This window comes from Penicillium concentricum (assembly GCF_028827145.1).
Source record: "Penicillium concentricum strain IBT 3081 chromosome Unknown utg000004l_segment0_segment0, whole genome shotgun sequence".
Taxonomy (NCBI): domain Eukaryota; kingdom Fungi; phylum Ascomycota; class Eurotiomycetes; order Eurotiales; family Aspergillaceae; genus Penicillium; species Penicillium concentricum.
Window position 1 is genome coordinate 1,986,832 of NW_026622757.1, and position 22,346 is coordinate 2,009,177.

At 47.7% G+C, this 22,346-nt stretch overlaps 10 protein-coding genes across 10 annotated transcripts; 4 read left to right on the top strand and 6 right to left on the bottom strand.

Annotated features, from left to right (window-relative positions):
• Window positions 1-1,032: 1,032 nt before the first annotated feature.
• On the top strand, window positions 1,033-2,889 carry N7517_009697 (uncharacterized protein; the record flags this gene model as incomplete). Its single annotated transcript, XM_056727420.1, has 3 exons — window positions 1,033-1,096; window positions 1,170-1,940; window positions 1,994-2,889. 3 exons carry the CDS (start codon window positions 1,033-1,035, stop codon window positions 2,887-2,889), a joined length of 1,731 nt encoding a protein of 576 aa, XP_056575992.1.
• Window positions 2,890-3,268: 379 nt separating this feature from the next.
• Window positions 3,269-3,588, bottom strand: N7517_009698 (uncharacterized protein; the record flags this gene model as incomplete). The annotated part of the gene is made up of 2 exons (XM_056727421.1): window positions 3,269-3,292; window positions 3,382-3,588. 2 exons carry the CDS (start codon window positions 3,586-3,588, stop codon window positions 3,269-3,271), a joined length of 231 nt encoding a protein of 76 aa, XP_056575993.1.
• Window positions 3,589-3,932: 344 nt separating this feature from the next.
• Window positions 3,933-4,694, top strand: N7517_009699 (MARVEL domain-containing protein; the record flags this gene model as incomplete). The annotated part of the gene is made up of 1 exon (XM_056727422.1): window positions 3,933-4,694. One exon carries the CDS (start codon window positions 3,933-3,935, stop codon window positions 4,692-4,694), a length of 762 nt encoding a protein of 253 aa, XP_056575994.1.
• Window positions 4,695-5,314: 620 nt separating this feature from the next.
• On the bottom strand, window positions 5,315-6,783 carry N7517_009700 (uncharacterized protein; the record flags this gene model as incomplete). Its single annotated transcript, XM_056727423.1, has 2 exons — window positions 5,315-6,624; window positions 6,675-6,783. The coding sequence occupies 2 exons, from the start codon at window positions 6,781-6,783 to the stop codon at window positions 5,315-5,317; spliced, it is 1,419 nt and encodes a 472-aa protein (XP_056575995.1).
• Window positions 6,784-9,588: 2,805 nt separating this feature from the next.
• On the top strand, window positions 9,589-12,819 carry N7517_009701 (uncharacterized protein; the record flags this gene model as incomplete). The annotated part of the gene is made up of 2 exons (XM_056727424.1): window positions 9,589-10,046; window positions 10,119-12,819. The coding sequence occupies 2 exons, from the start codon at window positions 9,589-9,591 to the stop codon at window positions 12,817-12,819; spliced, it is 3,159 nt and encodes a 1,052-aa protein (XP_056575996.1).
• Window positions 12,820-14,313: 1,494 nt separating this feature from the next.
• Window positions 14,314-14,550, top strand: N7517_009702 (uncharacterized protein; the record flags this gene model as incomplete). The annotated part of the gene is made up of 1 exon (XM_056727425.1): window positions 14,314-14,550. One exon carries the CDS (start codon window positions 14,314-14,316, stop codon window positions 14,548-14,550), a length of 237 nt encoding a protein of 78 aa, XP_056575997.1.
• Window positions 14,551-16,013: 1,463 nt separating this feature from the next.
• On the bottom strand, window positions 16,014-16,310 carry N7517_009703 (uncharacterized protein; the record flags this gene model as incomplete). The annotated part of the gene is made up of 2 exons (XM_056727426.1): window positions 16,014-16,142; window positions 16,209-16,310. The coding sequence occupies 2 exons, from the start codon at window positions 16,308-16,310 to the stop codon at window positions 16,014-16,016; spliced, it is 231 nt and encodes a 76-aa protein (XP_056575998.1).
• Window positions 16,311-16,316: 6 nt separating this feature from the next.
• N7517_009704 (bacteriodes thetaiotaomicron symbiotic chitinase variant 3) lies at window positions 16,317-17,628 on the bottom strand (the record flags this gene model as incomplete). Its single annotated transcript, XM_056727427.1, has 5 exons — window positions 16,317-16,700; window positions 16,755-16,767; window positions 16,826-17,219; window positions 17,281-17,305; window positions 17,365-17,628. The coding sequence occupies 5 exons, from the start codon at window positions 17,626-17,628 to the stop codon at window positions 16,317-16,319; spliced, it is 1,080 nt and encodes a 359-aa protein (XP_056575999.1).
• Window positions 17,629-17,742: 114 nt separating this feature from the next.
• On the bottom strand, window positions 17,743-18,702 carry N7517_009705 (uncharacterized protein; the record flags this gene model as incomplete). The annotated part of the gene is made up of 1 exon (XM_056727428.1): window positions 17,743-18,702. One exon carries the CDS (start codon window positions 18,700-18,702, stop codon window positions 17,743-17,745), a length of 960 nt encoding a protein of 319 aa, XP_056576000.1.
• Window positions 18,703-20,246: 1,544 nt separating this feature from the next.
• Window positions 20,247-21,562, bottom strand: N7517_009706 (uncharacterized protein; the record flags this gene model as incomplete). Its single annotated transcript, XM_056727429.1, has 4 exons — window positions 20,247-20,427; window positions 20,510-20,935; window positions 20,990-21,059; window positions 21,121-21,562. 4 exons carry the CDS (start codon window positions 21,560-21,562, stop codon window positions 20,247-20,249), a joined length of 1,119 nt encoding a protein of 372 aa, XP_056576001.1.
• Between the last annotated feature and the right edge of the window lie 784 nt (window positions 21,563-22,346).

The following is a 22,346-nucleotide window of genomic DNA, read 5'->3' on the forward strand; positions in this document are numbered from 1 at the left end:
AAGAAAACTTTGGTCCAGTTGCAAGTGAAAAACTTATAGCATCGATTTTTCCAACATCCAGATGATGTAATTATTTGTCCGAAACATGCTCCGAGGTGTGTTGGTGGTAGGAGGGGCGAATGAAGCTTTGAGAAAAGCCTTCCGGAGGGGTTCAACAGGTACCATCACACCCGATCGAGATTTGTTGCATAAGTTAGGGCTAGGTTTGGTTCATGATGTGATCAGCAAATCCATATCCAGCATGCAATCAATCCCTCACACCAGCTCTTGGATGCTTCCCTGTGAATTCAGGTACCGGGAGTACCTATCTGAAGATGATCGGAGAGAGGGATCCCTTTTTCCCAAGTAGAACCTTTCTGTGCAATAGTATTATGTAGGCTGATAACCATGGATGCAGTCCATGATGGTACCTAGAAGATACACCAACGACGTGCTCACCAGGTGTCTGGCCTACAGAGAAGTTCTTCAACCTTGGAAGAGTCATGTACTTAAGTATAATGCCAGTTCTCGCCGAAGTCACCAGGAGCATTACCAAAAGTAGATTAGCGTGTTTTCTAAATTCCCGTGACTTGTCTCTTTCTCTTCATATCCCTCAACCCCTCTTGATAGTTATTCTAGTTATTCCCTTGCCTTGACTCTAGCACTGGATCTAGGTCCAGGTTTGCTTTACTTCTGACTTTGGATACCATACCGATCTTGGATTCATAAGGTGCTGAGTAATAGCACTCTTTTGTGGGTAGGTCGATATTCGTGTCCCCGAGATTGTGGACGGCAGAGGAACGCGGGGATTGGATTGATTCCCAGTTATATGTTGACCCCACCGCCTATACAATTATCGGGATGTTGTTATTGAATGGAAAGCTCATGACCGCGCACCACAGACATTGAAGACAGTACGCCCCCAAATTCGAACCTCAACATCACCCCCGACTTTTGGATTACTGGCCCCTTCCGAAGCAAATACGGTGGCGGGGGATAAAAGGACAGAGCCAAAGGGCTGGAATACCATCCTCATAGAATCGTCGGCGGTTGATGGCGAGCGTGGATATCTTGCATGATGACAGCTACATTGAGTATGTCTGCTCAGGGACGTCTGGTCCGGATGATCGGAAATTCCCCAATTCAGGATGACGATCAACTAGTTGACTAATGCTGACGATGCCATGTAGACGGGGTGTTCAATTCGTCCCCTGACACGCCCTCTACCATTTACCCCGATCGTCTGATCCGTCCTCTACCTAGACGGACCCTCCGCTCACGCCTTTCTTCTGATGCCGCCGACACTCTATTCTATCCTCCCACGCCGCCGGCATCTCAAATATTCTATGGTGTCTCTGCGGATTCCGAAGAGGCGGTGAATGAATCCAAAGTTTATGTGCAGCAGACTGTGGAGACTGAATTGTCACCAGAAGTTGACACCCATGAATTTGAGACGTTGGTAGAGTTGGAGAGCGGTGATGAAGGCGGTCCGATGGTTGTTCGGAGGAGCGGTGTTATTCGGAGGTCGTCCATGTCACCTCCCGCGTCTGGCAATCCACATCCTTTCCCCCACGACACACCGCAGACAAAATCTTCAACCGGGGACGGTTACGACGCGTTTGAGAATACGAATAACAAAAAAAAGCGAAAGATACCTACACCTGGAAACTTGGGAGGACACCATTCTGCGCTGTCTCCGGAGTTCGCCAGCATGGGGTTGGCAAGCTCAACCCCCGCACGGGTTCCTACCCCGACTGATGCGACTGGCACATATTATGGGAGTGGAAACCCTGCGTCTCCTTTAGGAAATGGAATATCTGGTTCAGGGAGAGGTCGGTTGGGACGTCCTGCTGTTCGTAGCAGCAGCAGAAACCCGTTATCGCCCAATGCTCAGAATGGATGGATGAATGCCCGGACGCCCAATCGGCGGGATGGGTTGATGTCGTCCCCTGGCCCTTCTGGTAAGCATATTTCTCCTCCATTCCCCCATACAGTGTTCTAACTTGCACACCAGGTGAATCTCCTTCTGACCAGGGAATTATCTCCACCGCGATCGCCAATGCCGCAACACACTCCTCCCCTCCTCGAGGTCCCAGCAACGTTAGCCTGTTAGAGAAAGAAAAAGAAAATACCACTCCGACCAAGACACAGTTTACCTTCACATGTGAGTCCGACTCGTCCAAGGGGATGGCTATGCAGCGAAACTATTCGATCCCTTATCGATCCCCTACTTCACCACTCGGACCGGCAAGTCAAAAACAGAAGGGGCTCTCCACACAAGGGACACAGACTGGCCCCATGAGCCACCAGGCCCCACCCGGTACGCAAGCACCCGCTCAAGGTGGAGAGCCAACTCCCGTGGGCCCCAAGAAGAAACGGTCACCAGGCAGCATATACGCATTGTCTGCACGCCAACGCAAGATTCAACAACAATATACGAACCTTCACCATCCCCCGAGTCTCCAGGACATCTGGATTTGTGAATTCTGTGAATATGAGAGCATCTTTGGGACTCCGCCCGAAGCCCTAATCCGACAGTATGAGATGAAAGACCGCAAAGAGCGCAAGCGACTAGCGGAGAAGAAACGACTTTTGGAGAAGGCCAAGATGAAGGGTCGCAAGACCAAGAAGGCGACGAAGAACGCATCCAAGAATGGCTCACAGCCTTACCAACAGGGATACGACCGCGCTTCGGTGGACCACTCCTCTGCCGGTGGGTCGGGTCTTCCCGATGATGAATACCAAGGACATGAGTATGATGATGATGAAAATTCACCAGTCCCACCTTCCGCCCCTGCGTCCCCCACCGACCTCAAGCCTCCACTACCCACTGGAAATCATCCCAAGATCGCGGCTTCTGTTCCAGCCATCAAGGGTTCTGCGGATTCCGGAGCAACTCGACCGGCGTAGTCGACCTACCGCGTCCCCATAGTTGGTATTTCATCATTGCATTTGTTTTTTTTTACGGGTCTGGGTGTTTGGGTATTTTTTTGAGAGTGGTGTTCTGGGATTTTTGGAAGGAAATCCCCTCTCAAGCATGTTGGTATGGCGAGCAACTGATCGGACAAAGTTCCTGTTGGAGTTACTGGTTGTGTCTTGTAATTGTAATGTCCATGATATGTACTGAATGAGATGTGAAATGATCTAATGTCCATTCTCGTAGCATGTATTTTTTTCTTAGATCTTCATTTGCATATTAAAGCTCCCAAAAATAGATGTATTTTGATTGGACCTCGAGCAACCGCACTTGAAACCACATCAAACCCGAGTTGGCGCGCGCGAACTGAAGCTACCCCACCGAGTTCTGCAAGACCTATCGTGTTAGCTTGATGTAAGATTTGTGTTAGCTTGTGTTTCCAGGGGTGTTCGGCATTCTATTTTGATCTACCCGTTTCATCTTACCGTCCCCGACTCAGTGTCTTTGGATGAAAGACAACGATATGTACACAGTGGAGAAACGTCAGGGCGAACCGCGCGCTCAAAGAAGGAGAGTCGTTTCATCCTAGGCTGCAGATGCCAGAAAATAGAAACATTGGCCTTTGTTGTCTTCAAGGTCTGACGAATATGCTCGGGGAACGAGGATAGGGCTGGTCTATAAAGAACAGCCATGGCGCTGTGCCATTGATCAAACCAGACTCGTCTTTCATTCTCTTCTCATTCTTGTTTCTTTTGTTCTCTTCTATTCCTATTATATCTTTTGAATACGCTGGGCAATCTTCTCTTTGTTCCCACCCATCTATACAATCTCGACAATAGCTTCATTCCTCTTATTTGGCACTGGTCTGCAAAATCTTGGAACCTTCGTCTTCTCTCATTCGAATTCGAATTCACCTTTCTCTATTCTCAACATAATCTCTGCGCTGTGCGCCATATTTTCAAGGCATATACCTTACTTTCATTCACACCTTCCAACATCAACAACTACATCACCACACAAACCCAAAAGAACTAAAATGTCTTTTTTGGCCGTCCCTCTCCTCAAACTCGGCTACTCCCAAGCCAAAAAATACAAAGCCAAGAAAGATCTCCAAAAATACCAAACCACTGGCGTCTACCCACCAAATTACCAACCCGAACAACACCCAATGAGCGGCTACCCAGCCGGCGCAACACCCGGCACAACAATGCACTTCGAGTCGCCCCCACAAGAGCAAACCAAAAGCGCCAAAATGACCTTCATGCTCTTCTCAACGGTTCGCTTCCTCCAATTCGTCTTCGGTCTAACAGTCATCGGCCTGTACGGAAAAGACGTCCACCACGACCACTCAGACAAACACACCTGGCACTCGAAATGGGTGTACGCACTCATCACAGCCTTCCTGGCAACCGTTACCGCAGCAATCCACCTCATCCTCCCCTTCGTGATGCGCAAAGCTAAGCCCGGTGCCGGCCCTGGGCCTGCACTGCTCTTGCCGCAGTTTGCGTGGGAGTTTGTTGTCACTGTGCTGTGGTTGACGCTCTTTGGTATCTTCGGGAAGATGTATATTGGTGTTCATCCTGTGGAGGGCTCGGGTGCGAAGGTGGATGCTGCTACCACTTCTGAGCTTGGTGATGCGTCGAAGATTAATCGTATGCGCCATGCTGTTTGGATTGATATTATTAACTTGGTGTTCTGGGTTATGACTGCTTCTTGGGTCTTGGTGCGCTGGTTGAAGAGTCGCAGGTCGACTGCTTCTGAGGCTGGGTTTGATTCTGAGAAGGGTGGGCAGATTTAGGTGGATTTTGAGGGGGTGTATGCTCGCTTTGATAGTGGGTGTGCTGACTGGGATATCTTATGGATGATGCCTTGATGGCATCGGATGAATAAGGTGGTTGAATAGAATTCGCATTCGTTTGTTCTTTTGTATCTGGCACTGGGATTGGGAGTCATGGTGTATAGTGCTTTTGCCTATTTTTATGGATGGCGTTCTCCCAATACAAAACATCAAGATTCTTTTCAGACATAGTTCAGTGACTTGAATGTATGTAGTCTCACTAGTAGAGACTGATTTGCTTTTGTCATTTACTGTGCAAATATTGAAATAGAATGCACAGAACTTGCTCTAAGCGGGCACTTGGAATATCATGGATATGAATGTTTCTTGTATTCGGTTCTCAAGCCATCAATTTCGATACAATGAACGAATGCCCCCTCTTTGTCTTCCATAGTAACCCCCATCTGCTGGGATGCTATCCTCTTCAAGCATCCGGTATTTTCGGGATCTTCAGGTGAGCATGCTCTGAGGCATGGTAATGTACAGTATGTCGAGAGCCGGCGAAGTCTGAGCTAAAAACGATGTGCCTTAGAGTAATTGTAGTCATCCAGGTTAAGACTCGGTCCCTCGGTGATGATAAATCACAACTTCACACTCTTCATGGCAGATGACAGCAACGAGGCCTTCTTAACAACGGGGGCAATGGGCTGCACAGCTGGGAGGTCTTGATCAACATTCTCATGGTGCGAGACCAAGTTCTTGAAAGGCTGCAAGACAGGAAGTGTCGAATCAATAGCATCGATATCGGTCCAGTCCCCTTCAACATCATCGGGAGCAACAAGTTCCGGTCCACCAGGCATATCGAGGTGGCTCTCCATAACACCGAACGACGGGGTGATCTTGCAGAAGTCCTCGGGGCTCAACATCGGGTGTCGGAGGGAAGAAGCACGGGGAAAGGGAACAGGATCCGTCTTTTGAGCTGCTTTCACGGCCTCCATGGCAGAAGGTTCATCGAGAAATTCGTCGTCGAATAGCGGAACAGATGGCTTAGCGGGCTTCGGCTCAGGCGCAATCTCACGTCCTAGATCACGCGCGATCTGGTCTTCCTCGTCGCGGAAGCTGAGGTGCTGCAGTAGGCCCAACTCTACATAGCTGTCTTCGTAGAGAGTGTCGGCGCCATCGGCCTTGGTGGATGGCTCGGAGCGCCGGCGCGTGGGAGGCGGGGTTTTCGGGATAGATGTCTGCGAGGACTTGCGGCGGTTGAAGACAGGCCGGCGGCGTGGGCCTCGTCCGTTGCGTGTCGCGGTAAGGTAGGTCTTCTTGGGACCTTGCTGGCCAACATTGTCCGGAATGATGGTAGGCTCATCAACAATAGATGTTTTCTTGGAACCATGGTTGCCAACCTTTTCTGGCAGGAGAGTAGAATCAGAATCCATCGAGGCCTTCTTGCGACGCTGATGGCCCATGTTACCCATATTGGGGGTGGGGGTGGGCTCATCAGCCATGTTTGCGGTGGGAGAGTTAGAGGGTTGGAGTGTTATTTTTGTGCCGAGGGGAGTGTCAAGAAGCAAGCGGGTTGTTGTATGCGTTTCAATCTCCGAATGCTGGGGCTTCTTCAATATTGAGTGAGGAGAACAGGCTCCGGCTGCGCAGCCTGGTTGATTCTTATTGATTGGCTTACATGAATCGTCACTATGGGGTTGATGTAGTGCGGTGTGGAACAGGATTTTGTTTACCTTTTCTTCTTTGTCGCCATTCCCAGGCAACGGTGAGACGGTGAGGCTTTGTCGGACAGGTAATACTGCCGGTGCCTTGATTCGTAGGATAAGACGATCTAGGGTATGGAGATTTATACGACTTGAGAGTCGTTTAGCACCCCATATCCTCCAGAAGAGATGTTCTAGGCGACGTTCGGTCTCATCTTTGCTGGCCAGGTGCGAGGTCGAATAGGCTGTTGGTTGTCAGTCAGCCCCTCCACCACGGGACCAATAGGGGATGTACCTTGCCAAAGGCTCTTGTAAGCACTATTACTTAATTTCTCCTGCTTCAAGATCCCACTAGGGGACACTCTTGACATGGCCACAAGACCTTGGGGGAGCTTTGGTTCCATCTTGTACGTTTGTTTGAGCAGTCGAGCTTGAGATGACACCGGGATGTTGGTTTTTCACGGCGAGAAGTGTGAAATGAGTGAGGTGAGAATGGCAAGACCGAGGAGGGGTAGAATCAAGTGATACTTCTGAATGGCGCGTAGACTAGTCGTGCTGATGTAAAGTCAAGGCTTGCTATCATCCTTTGTATCCAGCACAAACAGAACGCTTTTGGCAAAAGAAAAAGGCCCAACGGATGAGCTTTGTAAAGACAAGAAATCTCGTATTCTCTGGATGTCGTAATACTTCGAAGTGGCAAGTTGATACTTTGGAGCTCCAAGATGTTCAAGGTTGAACTTGAAGCTGAGGTACATCAGTTGGAGCGTTTGTACATGCTCAACTGGTTTTTAGGTAGAAAGATCATGGTAAGAGCTTCATGCACTCAAAGAAGAAAAATGCAGAGAAGTCGAGAAACAAAGAATTTGAGAAATGTACCCCAGGGTTCGCCCTTGCCTGTAGCGGTCAAGGTGGGGGAAGTCCCCTTCAATTCTAAACCGGACCGAAGAGATCTTCCTTAAATCTCCCCAATTTGCCTATAGATCTCCCTAGATCTCCCTGAATATCTTTAAATATCCCTAAATTCCCTTCTCGAACTTGGTCGAGGGGATTGGACTTCACTATTCCTTATAGACGTCAATGTCTATATTGTACAGGAAAGGAAGGAACTATACTACACAATACTTAAATACTATACATATGTATAGATAAGAAAGAATAAAAGAGAAGCCTAAAAAAAGCCTCCGAATCATTACATTCCGAATTGCGTGTCCTTTTGCAAGCAGGGATGTAGCAGAGACAGCCCTATCGGCGGCCGACCTGCTAAATGTGACACAGCACACTCCCAATACGACCTGGGGAAAATCCTTCAAGCCAAATCAAGGAGCTATGCCGAGGTGACATTCACATCCATTTGCCCCTTAATTCGGTACATCCAATGGGAGAGAAAATTCTCAATGATGCGGTATGCGGAGAAAACCCGGGGAAGATTGTGATTGGGTCTGGTGTACTTTCTCCAGGTTTCTCCACTGAAAATCCACTGCAAACGATCTAGAAGACCCATATCTTTTCCTTGAACTGCAGATATCAAACCCGCCGTTTCGGATATAGTCAGGACAACGTCGCTACAAGCACATTCTAGTATAGCAATATTAGAATTTAGTTTTCCTTGACTGTCGTCTCTGATCTAGCAATCTCTGACATGAACCTGGCTTCCCACATTCCTTCTTGGCTTTGTGATTTATATAGTAAGGAAAATGGCATTTGTCCGATCACTGATAGAGGGATAGTAGAACTCCCCACTCCAATGAGAAGGTGACAGCCGGATCAAGCGATCTGTGGGTATCGTTGAACTTGCTGCAGAGATTGACTATGCAATAGCACACTTCATTAAATCTGATTTTAATACTTGCTTTATGTCTACCAGTACCTCTCGCAACTGGCAGCGAGCCCTAGGTTGAAACACCCAGGCATAAAATGTCCCAAAGACTTAGTTGTCCAGTTCATTCTATGCTCTTTGTATCTCAATCTCGCTCATTCATATACTGGATAATTTGCTGGACTGAACTAGCAAACTAACTTGTTTCTGATCCCCCTCGGCTAGCCTCGACTCACACAATCACTGTCTACGACTCTTGTCTTGTCGCCGATTGCTAAACCCCCAATCTGGGGAAGAACGACTTCACTACTCCCATGCTTTGACCAGCGAGAATAACCAACATATCTCAGCCCCTCTGTGGAGTGGATCTATGCATCTCTGTTTCTAGGGCTACTTTATAATGACAATAACATCTACGATTTATATATCATTAAATATTTTCTCTTATACTGCCTAGTGATAGACCACGGCATATTCTATTTTTACATCATTGTTCTAGTGCTAGCATAATAGAAAATTAAGATCTAAAATACAGACAGTGCAGTAATGAAGGGTCATCAAAATTAAACAGATCCATAATCAGTGTTATGGACATATACTACCTAACAGACAGCCTAGATGATCAATATTAGGCATATACCTTTTACATCCTTAGTCCGACGTCAAAAGAAGAAGCGGCTAGGATAGAAAAGCCCCACCCGTCAAAGATACTAGTTAGTAGTCAGATGATACTGATGCTTAGTCGGAACGCCTTTAGTACTAGGGCCCTGACAAGGAGGTCGTGGAGGCCGTGTCTGAAAGAAATCGGCTTCGCTGACAATATTTTAATTGCTGTTACCTCTCGATGTAAAGGATCTGTAGTATAAGTCGACATATTGCGGTTTTATTGCGATTTACATAAATAAAGCTGCGGAAACGATTCGCGTCGCTCCTGACTATCAGTCCAATATAACCGCTAGGCTCTGTGGTAAACTCCCCTAGTACCTTGCCATCTCCTTAAAGCCCCGTGCCGCAAGGTCGTTGTCTTCTATGGAATTCCTTAGTAGTATTGCGTGCACGATCAAACCGACGCGTGGCTTTACTAGCTTTGTGCTGATTCCTTAGTGTAAATGCGAGCTTCGATATTATTGGCTCTGGTTCTCCAACATGTTGAGGCTACGACACGATTTCCGGTTTTAACAGGATATCTCATTGGGTGATAAGAGCCCTGCTAAGTGTCCGATGTGGCGGTGTATTAGACGTGTCAGAGAATACTCTTGGCAATTGTCTCGGACTCTCGCGACTCAGCCTCATGTCCCCTCTTTGATCCCTCCTAGATTAGACTCCCCTTAACATTCCCACCTCGCGCAAACTGATATTTTGAGAAGATTATACAAAATCGCATTGATCCAACATGGATCCTCTCACGGCTCTCGGACTGGCTAGCAATGTTGTGCAGTTTGTTCAATTCGCGTCAAATCTGGTCAAAATCGCCGTAGAAGTCCGCAGGTCCTCTTCAGGATGTACAGACGACATCCTGACGCTAGACACGCTCTATGGGCAGCTTAACGATTTTAACTCCGAGCTCCTTTCTGGGCGTGATAATGCCAGCAGCTATCTAAACGGACCAGGTAGCAAGTCTAATAAGAATAGCACCTCGCTTCGAACTTTGTCGCTTCTTTGCCAATCGGATTGCGAGAAACTCTTGCTCGTTGTACGCAAGCTTAAAGTACAAGATGGGTCGCGAGGACGCTGGCAAAGCTTTCGCACTGCATTGAAGTCATTGTGGGAGAAGGAAGATATTGAAGATTTGGAACGTCGTCTACAAAGGACTCAGATGACAATGACTTTTCATATTTGCGCTCTGGCAAGGTGTGTTTATTACTTTATCGCTGCCAACAGCCTGTCCCAGCCAGAAATACTGACCTAAGTCTCTATCTGTAGTCACGCTCAGGAGGTTAATGCATGTCGGCTCACGCAGCTCCAGACTGAAAGTAACAGGTTGCAATTCGATCAGTCAGTCAAGATTGACCGGATAATGGCTGCACTGGATGACTTTCGGCTGTGTATACAACTGGTTCAGAATGCAAATCAAGAGTCACCACCCTCAGTCAAAGAGATAGATTCTCTTGAACAGCATCTCTCCGGACTATCTCTTTCCCAAAAGACCGTCGAGAAAGAGCAGGCAATCCTGAAAAGTCTGAGCTTCGATGCCAGACCAGTTCGACACACCTCAATTTCAGAAGCCCATCAGAGGACCTTCAGATGGGCCTACGAACCGGACGAAAATGCCCCAGCTGCGGCAACTTTCCTCCCCACATGGCTAAAGCGAGGAAATGGAGTGTTTTGGGTTTCTGGCAAACCTGGCTCAGGCAAGTCAACATTTATGAAGTTCATCGCCGATGAGCCAATGACCCTCGACTTCTTATCAGAATGGTCGGGCTCAAAGCGAACGGTCATTTCAAGTCACTACTTCTGGAGTGCAGGTACTGCAATGCAAAAGTCCCAGCATGGCCTTCTTCGCACATTGCTCCACGGGATTTTCAGGCAATGCTCAGAGCTCATAGAACCTGTTTGTGAGAGCATGCAGTTAAGCCTGGACAATGCGGAAGATCTTTTACAGTGGAGCCTGTCCACTCTGAAGGAAACATTGAGGAAGGTTGCATGCTGGGACAAGACTCCCGTGCAGTTCTGCTTCTTTGTCGATGGCCTGGATGAGTACGATGGCGACCACCCCGAACTATGCCAGGTTCTCAAGGATGTTGCCAAATCACCCAACATTAAGATCTGTCTCTCAAGCCGACCATGGAACGTGTTCGAGGAAGCCTTTGGCAGTGAAACACAGAACAAGCTGTATATCCAGGACCTGACGCGAAACGATATTCTCGAATACATCCGAAGTCGGCTATACGAGCACCCGCGATGGCCAGCGCTAGCTACAAGGGCATCCCAGGGTGATTCGTTGATCAAAGATATCGAGAAACGCGCGTGTGGTGTTTTCCTCTGGGTCTTCCTTGTGACTAGACTTTTGCGAGAGGGTCTAACCAACAGAGATAGCTTCATGGATATTCGCCGGCGCCTGGAGAGCTTCCCAGAGGAGCTTGAGATCTTCTTCCGGCAAATCTTGGAGTCGGTTGAACCCTTTTACCACAACAAAATGTCAACCACTATGCAAATAGCAATCGCAGCAAAGGAGCCTTTGCATGCGATGGCCTACGGCTTCCATGATCAAGAATATGAAGATGAAGACTACGTTTTCGGCGTCCCAGTCCTAACCTATAATCGCCAAGAAGAGCAAGAGCTGAGAGAAGAGACAGCATGGCGCTTGAACAGTCGTTCACGCGGATTACTAGAACTTAATCCTCAGTCTGGCACTGTTACTTTTCTACACCGAACTGTCCTGGACTTTTTGAGAACCCAAGAGATGTCAACTTTCCTCGCTGGTAAAGCACCCTCTAGGTTCAATCTCACCTCGTCTCTTCTCAAAGTGTACACATCAATGATCAAGAGAACCCACTTCGAAGAGTGTGTAGTACGCCATGATTTTGGGGCATATAAGAATTGTTACTTGCAATTCTTGACCACAAATGCTCTTGCTTGCGCCGCCGAATTAGAGGAATCTGCCACTCCTAGCACCATGACTTACAAGATCTTGGAGGATCTTGACCGCAGCCTTCTTAATTTCAGTCACCTGAAAAACCTCAGTCGTGGACAAGTACCGGGCAGTTTTGTCCGAGAGCAGCTGATCAAAGGACAACACATGGGCTACCTCGCCTGGAAACTACCCGAGCAACCAGACTATCTCTCAAGTCTAGGTCCTTCACTAATTCCGTGCATACTTGTCCCAGAAGGTGCGCACAGCAAACCAACCCTCGACCAAGCATGGCAGAACCGCGGCGTCGAGATGCTGCGCTTAGTTGTCGAAACCCAAGACATTGACCCAAACGAGAAGCGGTTCAACACAGACCCAAGACAAAGTTGGTCTGGATGGACTGCTTTGATCAGTCACATCACATCCTGGACACGCGGCACAAACCCAATTACAGAGGCACAGTTCTGGGATCTACTTGGAAGCAATATCATCTCCAAACTCCTCGACAAAGGGGCTGACCCCAACATCATGCTCTGGTGTAATCACCTGGAATGCTGGCCTGCCTTTGCCGCATACCTCAACCTGGCATTTGAGGTACCGTCGGATACAGCTAGAGAAGCACTCTATATCCGGGTCCTCGGGGACTTTCTCTTTGCCGGCGCAACCATGGATATATCGCATACCGAGTTCACAAATCGATCTATTCAACAGAGGCTGGGTAAGACGGTGAAGATTGCCTCATCGAGCAAGAAATTCTTCGGTCGATTGCAGAACATCCATACCCTCGATCCACTGACTTGCAATTTTAGGCTACTGGGTGAAGTGGTGGATATGTTGTTATCGACTGTGGTCAATTCTGAGGAGACGTGGATTATGGCGATAATCAATACTGCCGTTGAGACGGTATTCCCGTCGGAGATTTGTTCGCTCCTTAAGAATAGATATACGGCTATCATGTGGGCATATGGGGCGGATGGGAGAAAAAGACGAGGGAGTCCGGGATTGGAGAGGGGCTTAAATAAGAGGCGAGAGAGCTTCCGTGAGGCTTTTTGATTTCCTGTGAGTGGTGCCTATAGTTGATACCGTGTGTATTTTTGTTGCTGAGTTATGCATTTTGATGTGGTGTTCTTGTGTCGAGGAAAGTGGAACAGTAACTTACAGCTTCCACTCTTTACTAAAATAATGTACTGTAAATGATTCTAAAATGAAGCTTTTGATCTCCACACAAATTGAGAGATCTCGACATACTTGGACGGTTTACAAGTGTTAAAATTGAAGCTTTTCATCTCTATACAAATGGTAGTATCTCCATGTTTTTAGACTTGTAAACTACCTATAATAGGAACATTAAAAGCTTCATTTTTACCACTTACAAACCATATGAGAAAGTCGAGTTGTATGCTAATCAAAAGCTTCATTTTTGAGAGTTGTAAACGCCAGCAAAATCAGGCTACTTTGATTATTAGTTAAGGGAAGTGTTATGGAATTCCGGTAATTTAATTCTTCTGCCCGTCTTTAATTCAGGCCACCAGGCCAGAGCTAGGCATTAAGGTATCAACATTGGGTTTTGGCAGTTGGCACCTATACCGCTGGGTAGAGCTCCTTTCTTTGTCTCTAGTTCCTCGTCGCAAAACTCCCTTCGGGCACATCTCTAACATTTTAACGAGCATTTGGAATCACGGTTTCGCTTTTTTCTCTGTTCTGCGATATCATCTGTATCATCTCGTTCTCTGTAAAGTACCTTCGCTCTTTAAAATTCGTCACCCAAATCATGAGAAGCCAGATGATGTTGAGTGCTGTAGAAGCCCCGTCAATGGAAAACAACCCCCAGATATGGCAGACGATACATACGTAGCGTCAGTCACGGAAGAACTAGGTGCCATAAATATTGAAAAAGAAGACCCGGTCCCGTACGAGCCTCTTGTCGGCGAAATCTTGGGCGAAGGCTCAACTTCCCGTATTGCACGCGTGGCGCCGGGTGTTATCATCAAATATCCACAATTCTCTTAGTGGAATTCTAAGACAGTGGCAGACAAATGGTTCGTTCGAGACATGAAGCGGAGTTTTGAGGTGGAAGAACGACTTCTGCAAATCCTAGGGCTACATCCAAGAATAATAGAGTCCGTTAGCCCCTAACTTCTTGTGGACAGTGATTGACTTCTTCCTAGGTTCAAGGGCATCTCAGATGACCTATTTGGATTGTTATTTGTTGAAGCAAGCGATGGAAATCTACAGAACTACATCGACCAGAACTATGCTAGCATCGATATGTCTCTACGATTCAAATGTCGCATACAAGCCGCGGAGGCGATCCAATTCATTCATCAGAAAGGTGTGATACACTCTGATCTTCGGCCTGAGAACTTTTTATTACATACTGTCGCCGGAAACGAGCTCAATCTTCTACTCTGTGACTTTGGGGGGTTAAAAAATGGAGAAATAGATGGCCGGCATCTCCCCGACGCCGGATCTTTTAATCCTTGCCATCCGCCGGAATCAACGAAAAGCACGGACATTTTCAGTCTCGGGTCCATCTACTATACGATCATGACTGGCCATTGGCCGTACAGGTCCCCAGGTCCATTTAAGTCTCTGGAGGAGATGGAGAAATACCAAGAACTGATTGACGATCTGTTTGCCTCCAAAAGATACCCGCCGGTTGACGGACTGGCAGCTGGACCTGTGATACAACGATGCTGGACAGGAGAATACTCTGATCTGGGGGCACTCATTGAAGACCAGCGTTGGCAGTTTGAGAATGACACAATTTCAATGCACTCATAAAGCATGCGGTTATACTGAGCCGAATACAATGCTATCTGAACTAGCGTGTCATAATCAATGCCCTTTCAATCCCGCTTCGAGGTGAGCTCTTGACCCTCCACATATGGTCACTGCGCACAACCTACTTCTCGTTAATTTCTCTGTCAACTCAAGCTCGAATTCCGATGCTGGTTGTGGAGCTGATCGACTATGGGCTGGGGCAGCCATATCTCTCGCATTCCCCCCTCTGTCTATGTGATGCCAGTGGGTTGGGAATGTGATCTGGGCACTTAGGGGTGCCAATATCCTTCCTTGCAAGGTACGAAGTTCATGTCTTCAATGTACAATATGTGGATTCTATGTAGTTATATAAAGTATGAAGAGGGGAGAAATATAGATATAGGCCTAGGGCCTAGATAGACTGCGATATCGCCTATAGATGGGCGGGTGGGTATTGCCCACGGGCCTTATATAAGTGGGAAATGGGCCCTATATATAGGCCTATTCCGTATTGCGTATTGGGAAACATTCATCCATCACGACTATATGATTGCTTGTGCCTAGTGAGGTTGTCACGCCCTATGCTGCCCGAGAGAATGCGCGTCGCGCCACAGCCCGGCTTTTTTGGAGCAACGGCCGGAGAGTGCGACGGACCAGAATACAACATGGCATGAATCGTGTGCGTTGTTTTGCCGAAGAGGATTGTAAGTGATCTGTTTGGCAAGTTCATATGACCACGAAGAATCAATGGATTGAAGACTTCCAAGGTGCTCAGATTGTGTGCTTACCCTGCAGACCTGCATGTATAGTTTCTGGCCTGATTCCGTTGATAAGCTACATAGTACATACATGGCTGGGTCCCAGTTAACACAGAACAGTTTTGTGCCCGCAACCTACCCCAAGCACGGAAGAAGATTGCTCGCATCTAGCAAACGATCGATGCGAATGTCAACATACATATGCACCCACAATCTCCTGATCTCACAATCTCCTGATCTCTGGTCTCGGGCAGAAAGAAATTCAGCAACTTCTGCAAAAAAAACGTAGTGGCTCTAGGGCCACTTTCACCGACGAGCACGTCTTATTCCAAATCATGCCAGGAAAAGCGCATGAGCAGGTGATCGCGTTCTTACAGCAAAACTTCGTTAGGGCAATGGAGGCGGCGAACTGCCCAATGACGAAAACCACAGTAGGAATTGGCGCAACCATTTCAAAGGGACAGTTTTATGGAAGGGGACCCGATTGGGGTATAAGGCCCATCGGAGAACTTCAGGTCATAGTTGTCATTACATTCCCATTGAGCAAACTGTGGATAGATCGGTTGGCTCTCGGTGGCCTATCAGTAGTTGCAGGTCTCCATATGTGATTGGAGACTAGTATGTCCGTAACAAGACGCTATCAATGAGCTTAATAGAATAAATTGCCATTCCATGAAAAGAAATATTGCCAATGGATTAGATCTCGCAGACAGCAATGATATACTTCTAAGACTTCCGGCGGAATGAAGCGAGCCGTTCTTCTTCAACGTTCACTACGCTGCACTCGTCAATCATCATAGGTGGCCGTACATAGAGCGCCTCCCAATCCGAGGGTACTTCCAGAGTATCAAACCACTCCACGTAAGAGTGTATGGGGATATACATCCATCCAACATTTGTCACTCAACTTAATGGACTTACTTTCTGCAAAACTCCCAAAAGCTTCTTAGCGGCGTCCTCGGGACTCTTCGAAGTGGCGCCAGCTATAGTTTTAAGATGATGATTGAATACGCCGATTGCCATTGGATTTTAATCCATCCAAAGAGTCATCTTGATAATGTTCATCTCAGCCTCGAGGATAGACATTCCCGTGCGATAGGCGTAGGAGCCTAAAATCTCAAAGACACGATCATTTGGAGTCATTGGGGCAGCCCAACCCTTAACATCAGTGACAAGTTGTCCTACCAGCGGTAGAGATACATCATATACTTTGTTCCATCTAGCCAAAAAGTTCGCTAGATCTATCTTTGCGGCTTTCATCAGATTCCCGTCTGGAAAATCTCCCGACAAAGTCGTTACTAGGAACTTCAGGATCATATTTAGCTCGATCGTCTGGTCAGCCAATGCTTCAAAACCAGAAGGATGCGACAGAGTAGTGGTATTCACCTCCATCATATGCTCCGCGTGAGAACCCTTTTTTGGAGGATCGGCATACTTGGTGAGTTGAACAGCAGTGGATTAACAAACATCTTGTAACATGCTAAGAAGTCTGGTCAGCTGGTTTGACCCCGTTTCGGAATGTAAGAAAAGTGACGCACCTGAAGCCTCCAGCGAGACCCAAAGTGGACGATCCCTCTCCTTTGAATACCTTGAGCCCTGGTGGGTACGGTCTGAATAGCCTCTTCATCCCGTCCTTGAATAGACTCGAGCCCGTGATCGCATCAATCGCTATCTTTAGTGACCTCGCCTTGCCGGGTACTGTTGCCACTCTTGACTCAATGACATGAGGCGGTCCATAACTCCACATTCTTTTGCCATTAGAGAGTTCATAGGAGCGCTTGCTAAGCAGGGTATAATACCCGTCACCTTCACCTACAAAGCCATCCTCCTCGTCGCAACCTTCGTCAAAGTCACTGCACAAATCGGCATCGCATGTCAAAGTCTCCAGGGCCGTTGGATTGGGAGAGCAGCAAAGTGCCTTCTTCCGACCCCCTATAAAATTGGATTAGTTCAGGGTCCCCCCTCAGTGCCTAAGATTAGAATGTGAACTCACAGTTATATGCACCGTAAGTGTCTTCCTGGTTATTCGTAGCTAGAGTGATCTCTTTTGGTCTGCAACTATTATCGGCACAATCACCTTTGCCAACCCAGTGGCAATTTTCAACAGGAATGGGCTCGCTTTTAGGGCAGCAATGATGATTACCCTGACTAATCGTTGTGCCCCATCCAGTGCGATCCCACTGGTATGCGACGCTTTTCTCGTCATCTTTGCACTTGCTGTTTCTGTTTTTAGGGATGATAATGTTAGGAACCCGCCCATGGAAATGGAGAGGCTAGAAACAGGCGGCCGTTTCTGGCGCCAAAAGTGGTTATTTTCGGCGTCCTTTTCACAGGTTTTCATATTCTAGTTGTAATTGTGGGATTGTTCATCGACTTGAAGGAGTTTATTCGGAGTATCGCATCATAAGAACCTCTATTCTCTACATATAAATGTACACCTCAGATCCTCCACTATCTACTCGCGAAGCTGAAGAGCAACAACCTGTCCACCATAAGAAACACCCCCCTTATCACCTCCACGCGTAGTAACATAAGCCAACTTCCTTCCCGGCACAATCTGCACAGACGTAGGCCCAATAAAAGTCAAACTATCACCGCCGCCAGCAACAACACTCTGCGTTCCATCCGGCGTAATCTTAACAATGGTATTGAGAGGCTGCGCAACATAAGCATTTCCCCTATCATCAACAGCAAAATCGTCCCAATCGGAATCAGTATCACCAGCCTCACGCTCCAGACGTGCAATGACCTGAACATGACCGAAGGTCTGTCCATCCTCGCTGACAGGCACCCGGGCGAATATATTAAGTGCACTATTGGTGAAGTACACATTATTTCCAACAACCTGCAGCCCATTGATGCCAATAGGCATGGACGAGTTCGCGGGTGCAGCAAGAGCATCGTTCTTCAACACGACCTTCGAAGTACCAGTGGTAATGTCGACGCGGAAGATGGATCCTAACCGCGCGTCTGCGATCAGGAGAATATGCGGCTGCGATGGCATTGAGGCCATGCCGTTTAGCATATCTGCGTTGGGGATGTGGGCGACGGTCTCGATAGTGGGAGTTTTGGCATTCTTGCTGAAGTCGACGGTGTAGATGGTTTCGTTGTCGTAGTGGTATGAGCCCCGTACCCCGCCTACGACGGCATACTTGTCGTGACCGACGGCTGCAATACCGGTTAGAGCTGTGGCGCCGGGAAGCGTGGCGACTAGCTCGGCTTTGGGGGTTCGGGATAGCGGGTTGATTGTGTAGAGATGGGCTTTGTAGAAGGTTGTGAGGAGGAGATGGCCGTTAGGACGGAGCTCGCTGTTTTCGATGTTGATTGAGCTGGTGAAGTTGAATAGTTGGGTTGTCAATTGAGCGGATGTGGCGCTGGCTAGTATGGCCAGGCTCAATGGGGAAGGGAAACGCATGGTAGCTTGTGGGCGATTGTAAATGGGAATGGGAGTTGAACTGTCAAAGAGGGGGTTGCTTTTTATTTACAATAGTACGAAGTAGAGGGACATTCTTCAGCCCCGAGCTAAGTGGGTTCGGCACCGAGCATGGAAGTGGCCTGAGTCGGAGATAAAAAAAGAGATCGACATGAGAGCGAAGTAGCCAAGACGGGAGTTATCAATTTGGGGCTTTAACAGGAAATCAGCACCGAGCTATGGAAAAACATGTCCCAGATAAGGTGAGCATATTGGAATGACTATGTTTCGCGAAGTTCTTTTAAATATCTATCTAACATTTCACTATATACAAGATTTGCATCACTGGGCAATTGTGCGAGGTAGCTTCATCTCACGCGGCCCATTCCCAGCCTCGCTATGGCCAGCGTCCGTTGGACAAAAGATCAACAGCAAGCCTTTGCAGTGGAAACGACAACCATAGGACCTCCAATCTGGATAAAATGGGTATTCATCATTTGACATGGTTCAGGAGGAAGCACCAGACGTTGCAATATTGGACCGTGACGCGTACGAATGTTCTCAAAGTCGCTAGAAAACATCGAACTTCTGATCAGATAAGCCAATGGATTGATTCAAATGTCAGTTTTCTTTCTTTGAACAATGTGAGGCCAAGGACGATAAACAGTCTCATGTCTCCGGATAATAAGGCGAAGTCGTACAATTTCCGGAGCCTTGCGGTAAGAATTCTTTGGACTTAGATACTTTCAAGGTTCCAAAGTTGGCGGTTTAAAGATTGCACCCATGGAAACTGCCAGCTCTAATTTGACAATGTCTTGACCGCAAAGGGGGTTTGAATATCTGATCCATTTGCCAATGATATTAGAGATGTCATGAGCAGACATGTTTACTCTAGCTAAGTGACTCCAATACTACCATATCTTATATTACTCTTATTCAATTCTTTGGGACATATAAGACGATATGAGTATATTGAGACATATTGAGTCGCCTATGTCCCTTGGCACCCGCACCAAGTATGTAGATCGTAACGGGGAGATCGGAATTTGTCCCGGCGGAACTCCTAGTTCTAAGTCATCCGAGGTGCATACCGGAATGCAGGTGAGTCACGTTAGATCTATTAATACTCCTTCCATTTTTACGTTGAATCTTTCTGCAAGGAGGTGCCGGGATAGCAGATTCGTGAGAGAGGGAGTGGTCTGGGCAGGACCCAAGGGGTCTAGACCACCGTATAACTCTTTTTGTGCGGAGCTATGTATTTTATGAGCTCTCCCCAATACTGCAGGATTCAAGCTGTGTGACCATTGTATCATTGAACGCGAAAAAAATCTCAATGAAATTTTTAAACAAGTTACTCTCAGAAAGGAGTACTCGGGAATTTTGTGGCTTCAAAAAATGCAAAACCCAAGATGCATAGCCAAGTTATCCCGTAACTCAGGCCGTGACATATGACTGGTATATATCGGATTCACATCCATAAAAGAAAAGCTAGTATGATGTAACAGGAAAATCATGAAGGAAGGCTGAATAGCGCACTAGTAACGTGTTTAGGTTACGGTGTAACCACCGTCAACACGGAGATCCGCCCCAGTGATGTACTTGGAGGCATCGCTGAGCAAGAAGGTGACGGCACCCATCAGATCTTCCGGTGTACCCATCTTGCCGGCAGGGATGAGGGAGATCCATTGGTCGCGAAGCTGGGGGTTCTCATCAAGGATCTTCCGGGTTCTGAATGAAGACAACATTAGCAATTATTTCTCCCAGATATTTCTTTCAAATGCATCTCATCATCCATGTAGAAGGGACTCACAGAGCAGTGAGCATGTAGCCAGGGCTGATGCAGTTAACACGGATATTATGGCCAGCCCACTCCACAGCGAGCGAAGCAGCAAGGTGGCGCACAGCAGCCTTCGCGGCGTTGTACGGAGCCTGGGGCTGGGGAACGTTAACAATAGAACCGGACATGGAGCCGATCATGACGATGCTACCGGGCGCCTTGCGCTCCATCAGGTGCTTGGCAACATTGATGGCGAAGAGGTATGTGCCGTCGACATTGACGCCCCACAGTTTCTGCATACGGTCGAATGGGTAGTTGATGGCCTCGAAGTTCTCGGTGAAGCCGGCCGAGGTGACCAGGTTATCGATCTGGCCGTGTTTGGCCAGGACTTCGGCCATGGCGTTCTGCACAGAGTCGGGGCTGGCGACGTCCGCGTAATGAGCGGTGACGTTGGGCATGCTGGTTTGGAATTAGGCACTGCAGCGAGCTGGCATTGTATGGCAATGGACGTACTCTTCCAGACCGGGATTCTCCTTGCGGAACTGCTCGATCAACGAGGCAGCTGCGGACTCGGCTTCGTCCTCTGTGGTAGATGTTAAGATAAATTGCATGGCCTGCTCATTTGTAGTGGCTGTATAACATACTGTTAAGATCAATAATAGCCAAATCCGATCCAGAAGCGACAAGGCCTTGGCCCATGACCAGACCTAAGCCACGAGCACCACCAGTCACGACGCTGACCTTCTTCTCAAGTGAGAATTGGGCCAGAGTACGCTTGAAATGCATGCCACCGCGCCCCTGAGCCACCGGCTGAGCGGGCATCTCGCTGTCGGGAGGGTATTCGATATGGACGCTTTCATCGGTACGAGCGAATTGGCCCTCAGCCACACCAGAAGCACCCTCAGGAGCTTTGGTTGTAGCAGAGAGGATGGGGTCCTCTGCGGGGTCATCGCTCTTCTTCTTTCCGAGTGAGGCAGTGTATGAGAGAGGGCGGGTGAAGCCTGTAGCTGGGTGAGCGGCCGCAAAGGCAGGGCGGGTGATGTTCAGAGCCTTAACAGCATTGCGTGCGACTGAAGGCTTGAACATTTTGAATGGCACAGCTTCAGATCTACTGGACCTGTGGAGGTATATGGAGTAAGGTTGAGAAAGATGCGATGTATGTACGTGAGAATGAAATTGGGGAAAATTGGTATTGACAGGAGGAAACCTTGAAAGGGTCTATCCAGGGGGAGAGAGGATATTAAACAACGCAGGTCATCGGACCTGACTTTTTCTTTTCTTTTTTTTTTTTTTTTTTGAAAGCTCAAGGAGCTGGGGAATGCGACAGTTGCAGTGAAATAAGCCAATGGATAGAGGGGGGCGATATTTACTGGACCTTAATTTGTCCTCTTTAGGTCTGGAGGTTTATTTCGAGCTCTTGAAAACAAGAGCCGGGTGATGTCAGATTGGCGCTTTGCGTTTGTATCAGATACCTTGCTTTTTTTCAAGAATTACACGAAACTTGGTTCATTATATTATTTAGTATAGAGCAAAGCTAAAGGTATTCTTTCTCATTTAAATATCTTAGAGCTTGATCCTGAGCTGTACCTTGCCTCTTAGTTACTTTTTCGAAAAGGACCAGTCACTTTCTGCATTTCGGGGGCATGCATTTGCCCAATTACGAGTGCCAATTTACCTCATTTGGTCATTTTTGTGTCATACACAGTGCATTTTGCCACCGAGTACTCTGTACATGATGTGATTATTGAATAAAGAGAGCTAATATACGTGTATAGGGAAAAACAATCAAGTTTCCCTCTACATCTAAATATGGGGTAAATAGTGGAGTGGACCTGGGCTTATGTGGGCCCGGGAGACCCCGGCCCCAGTT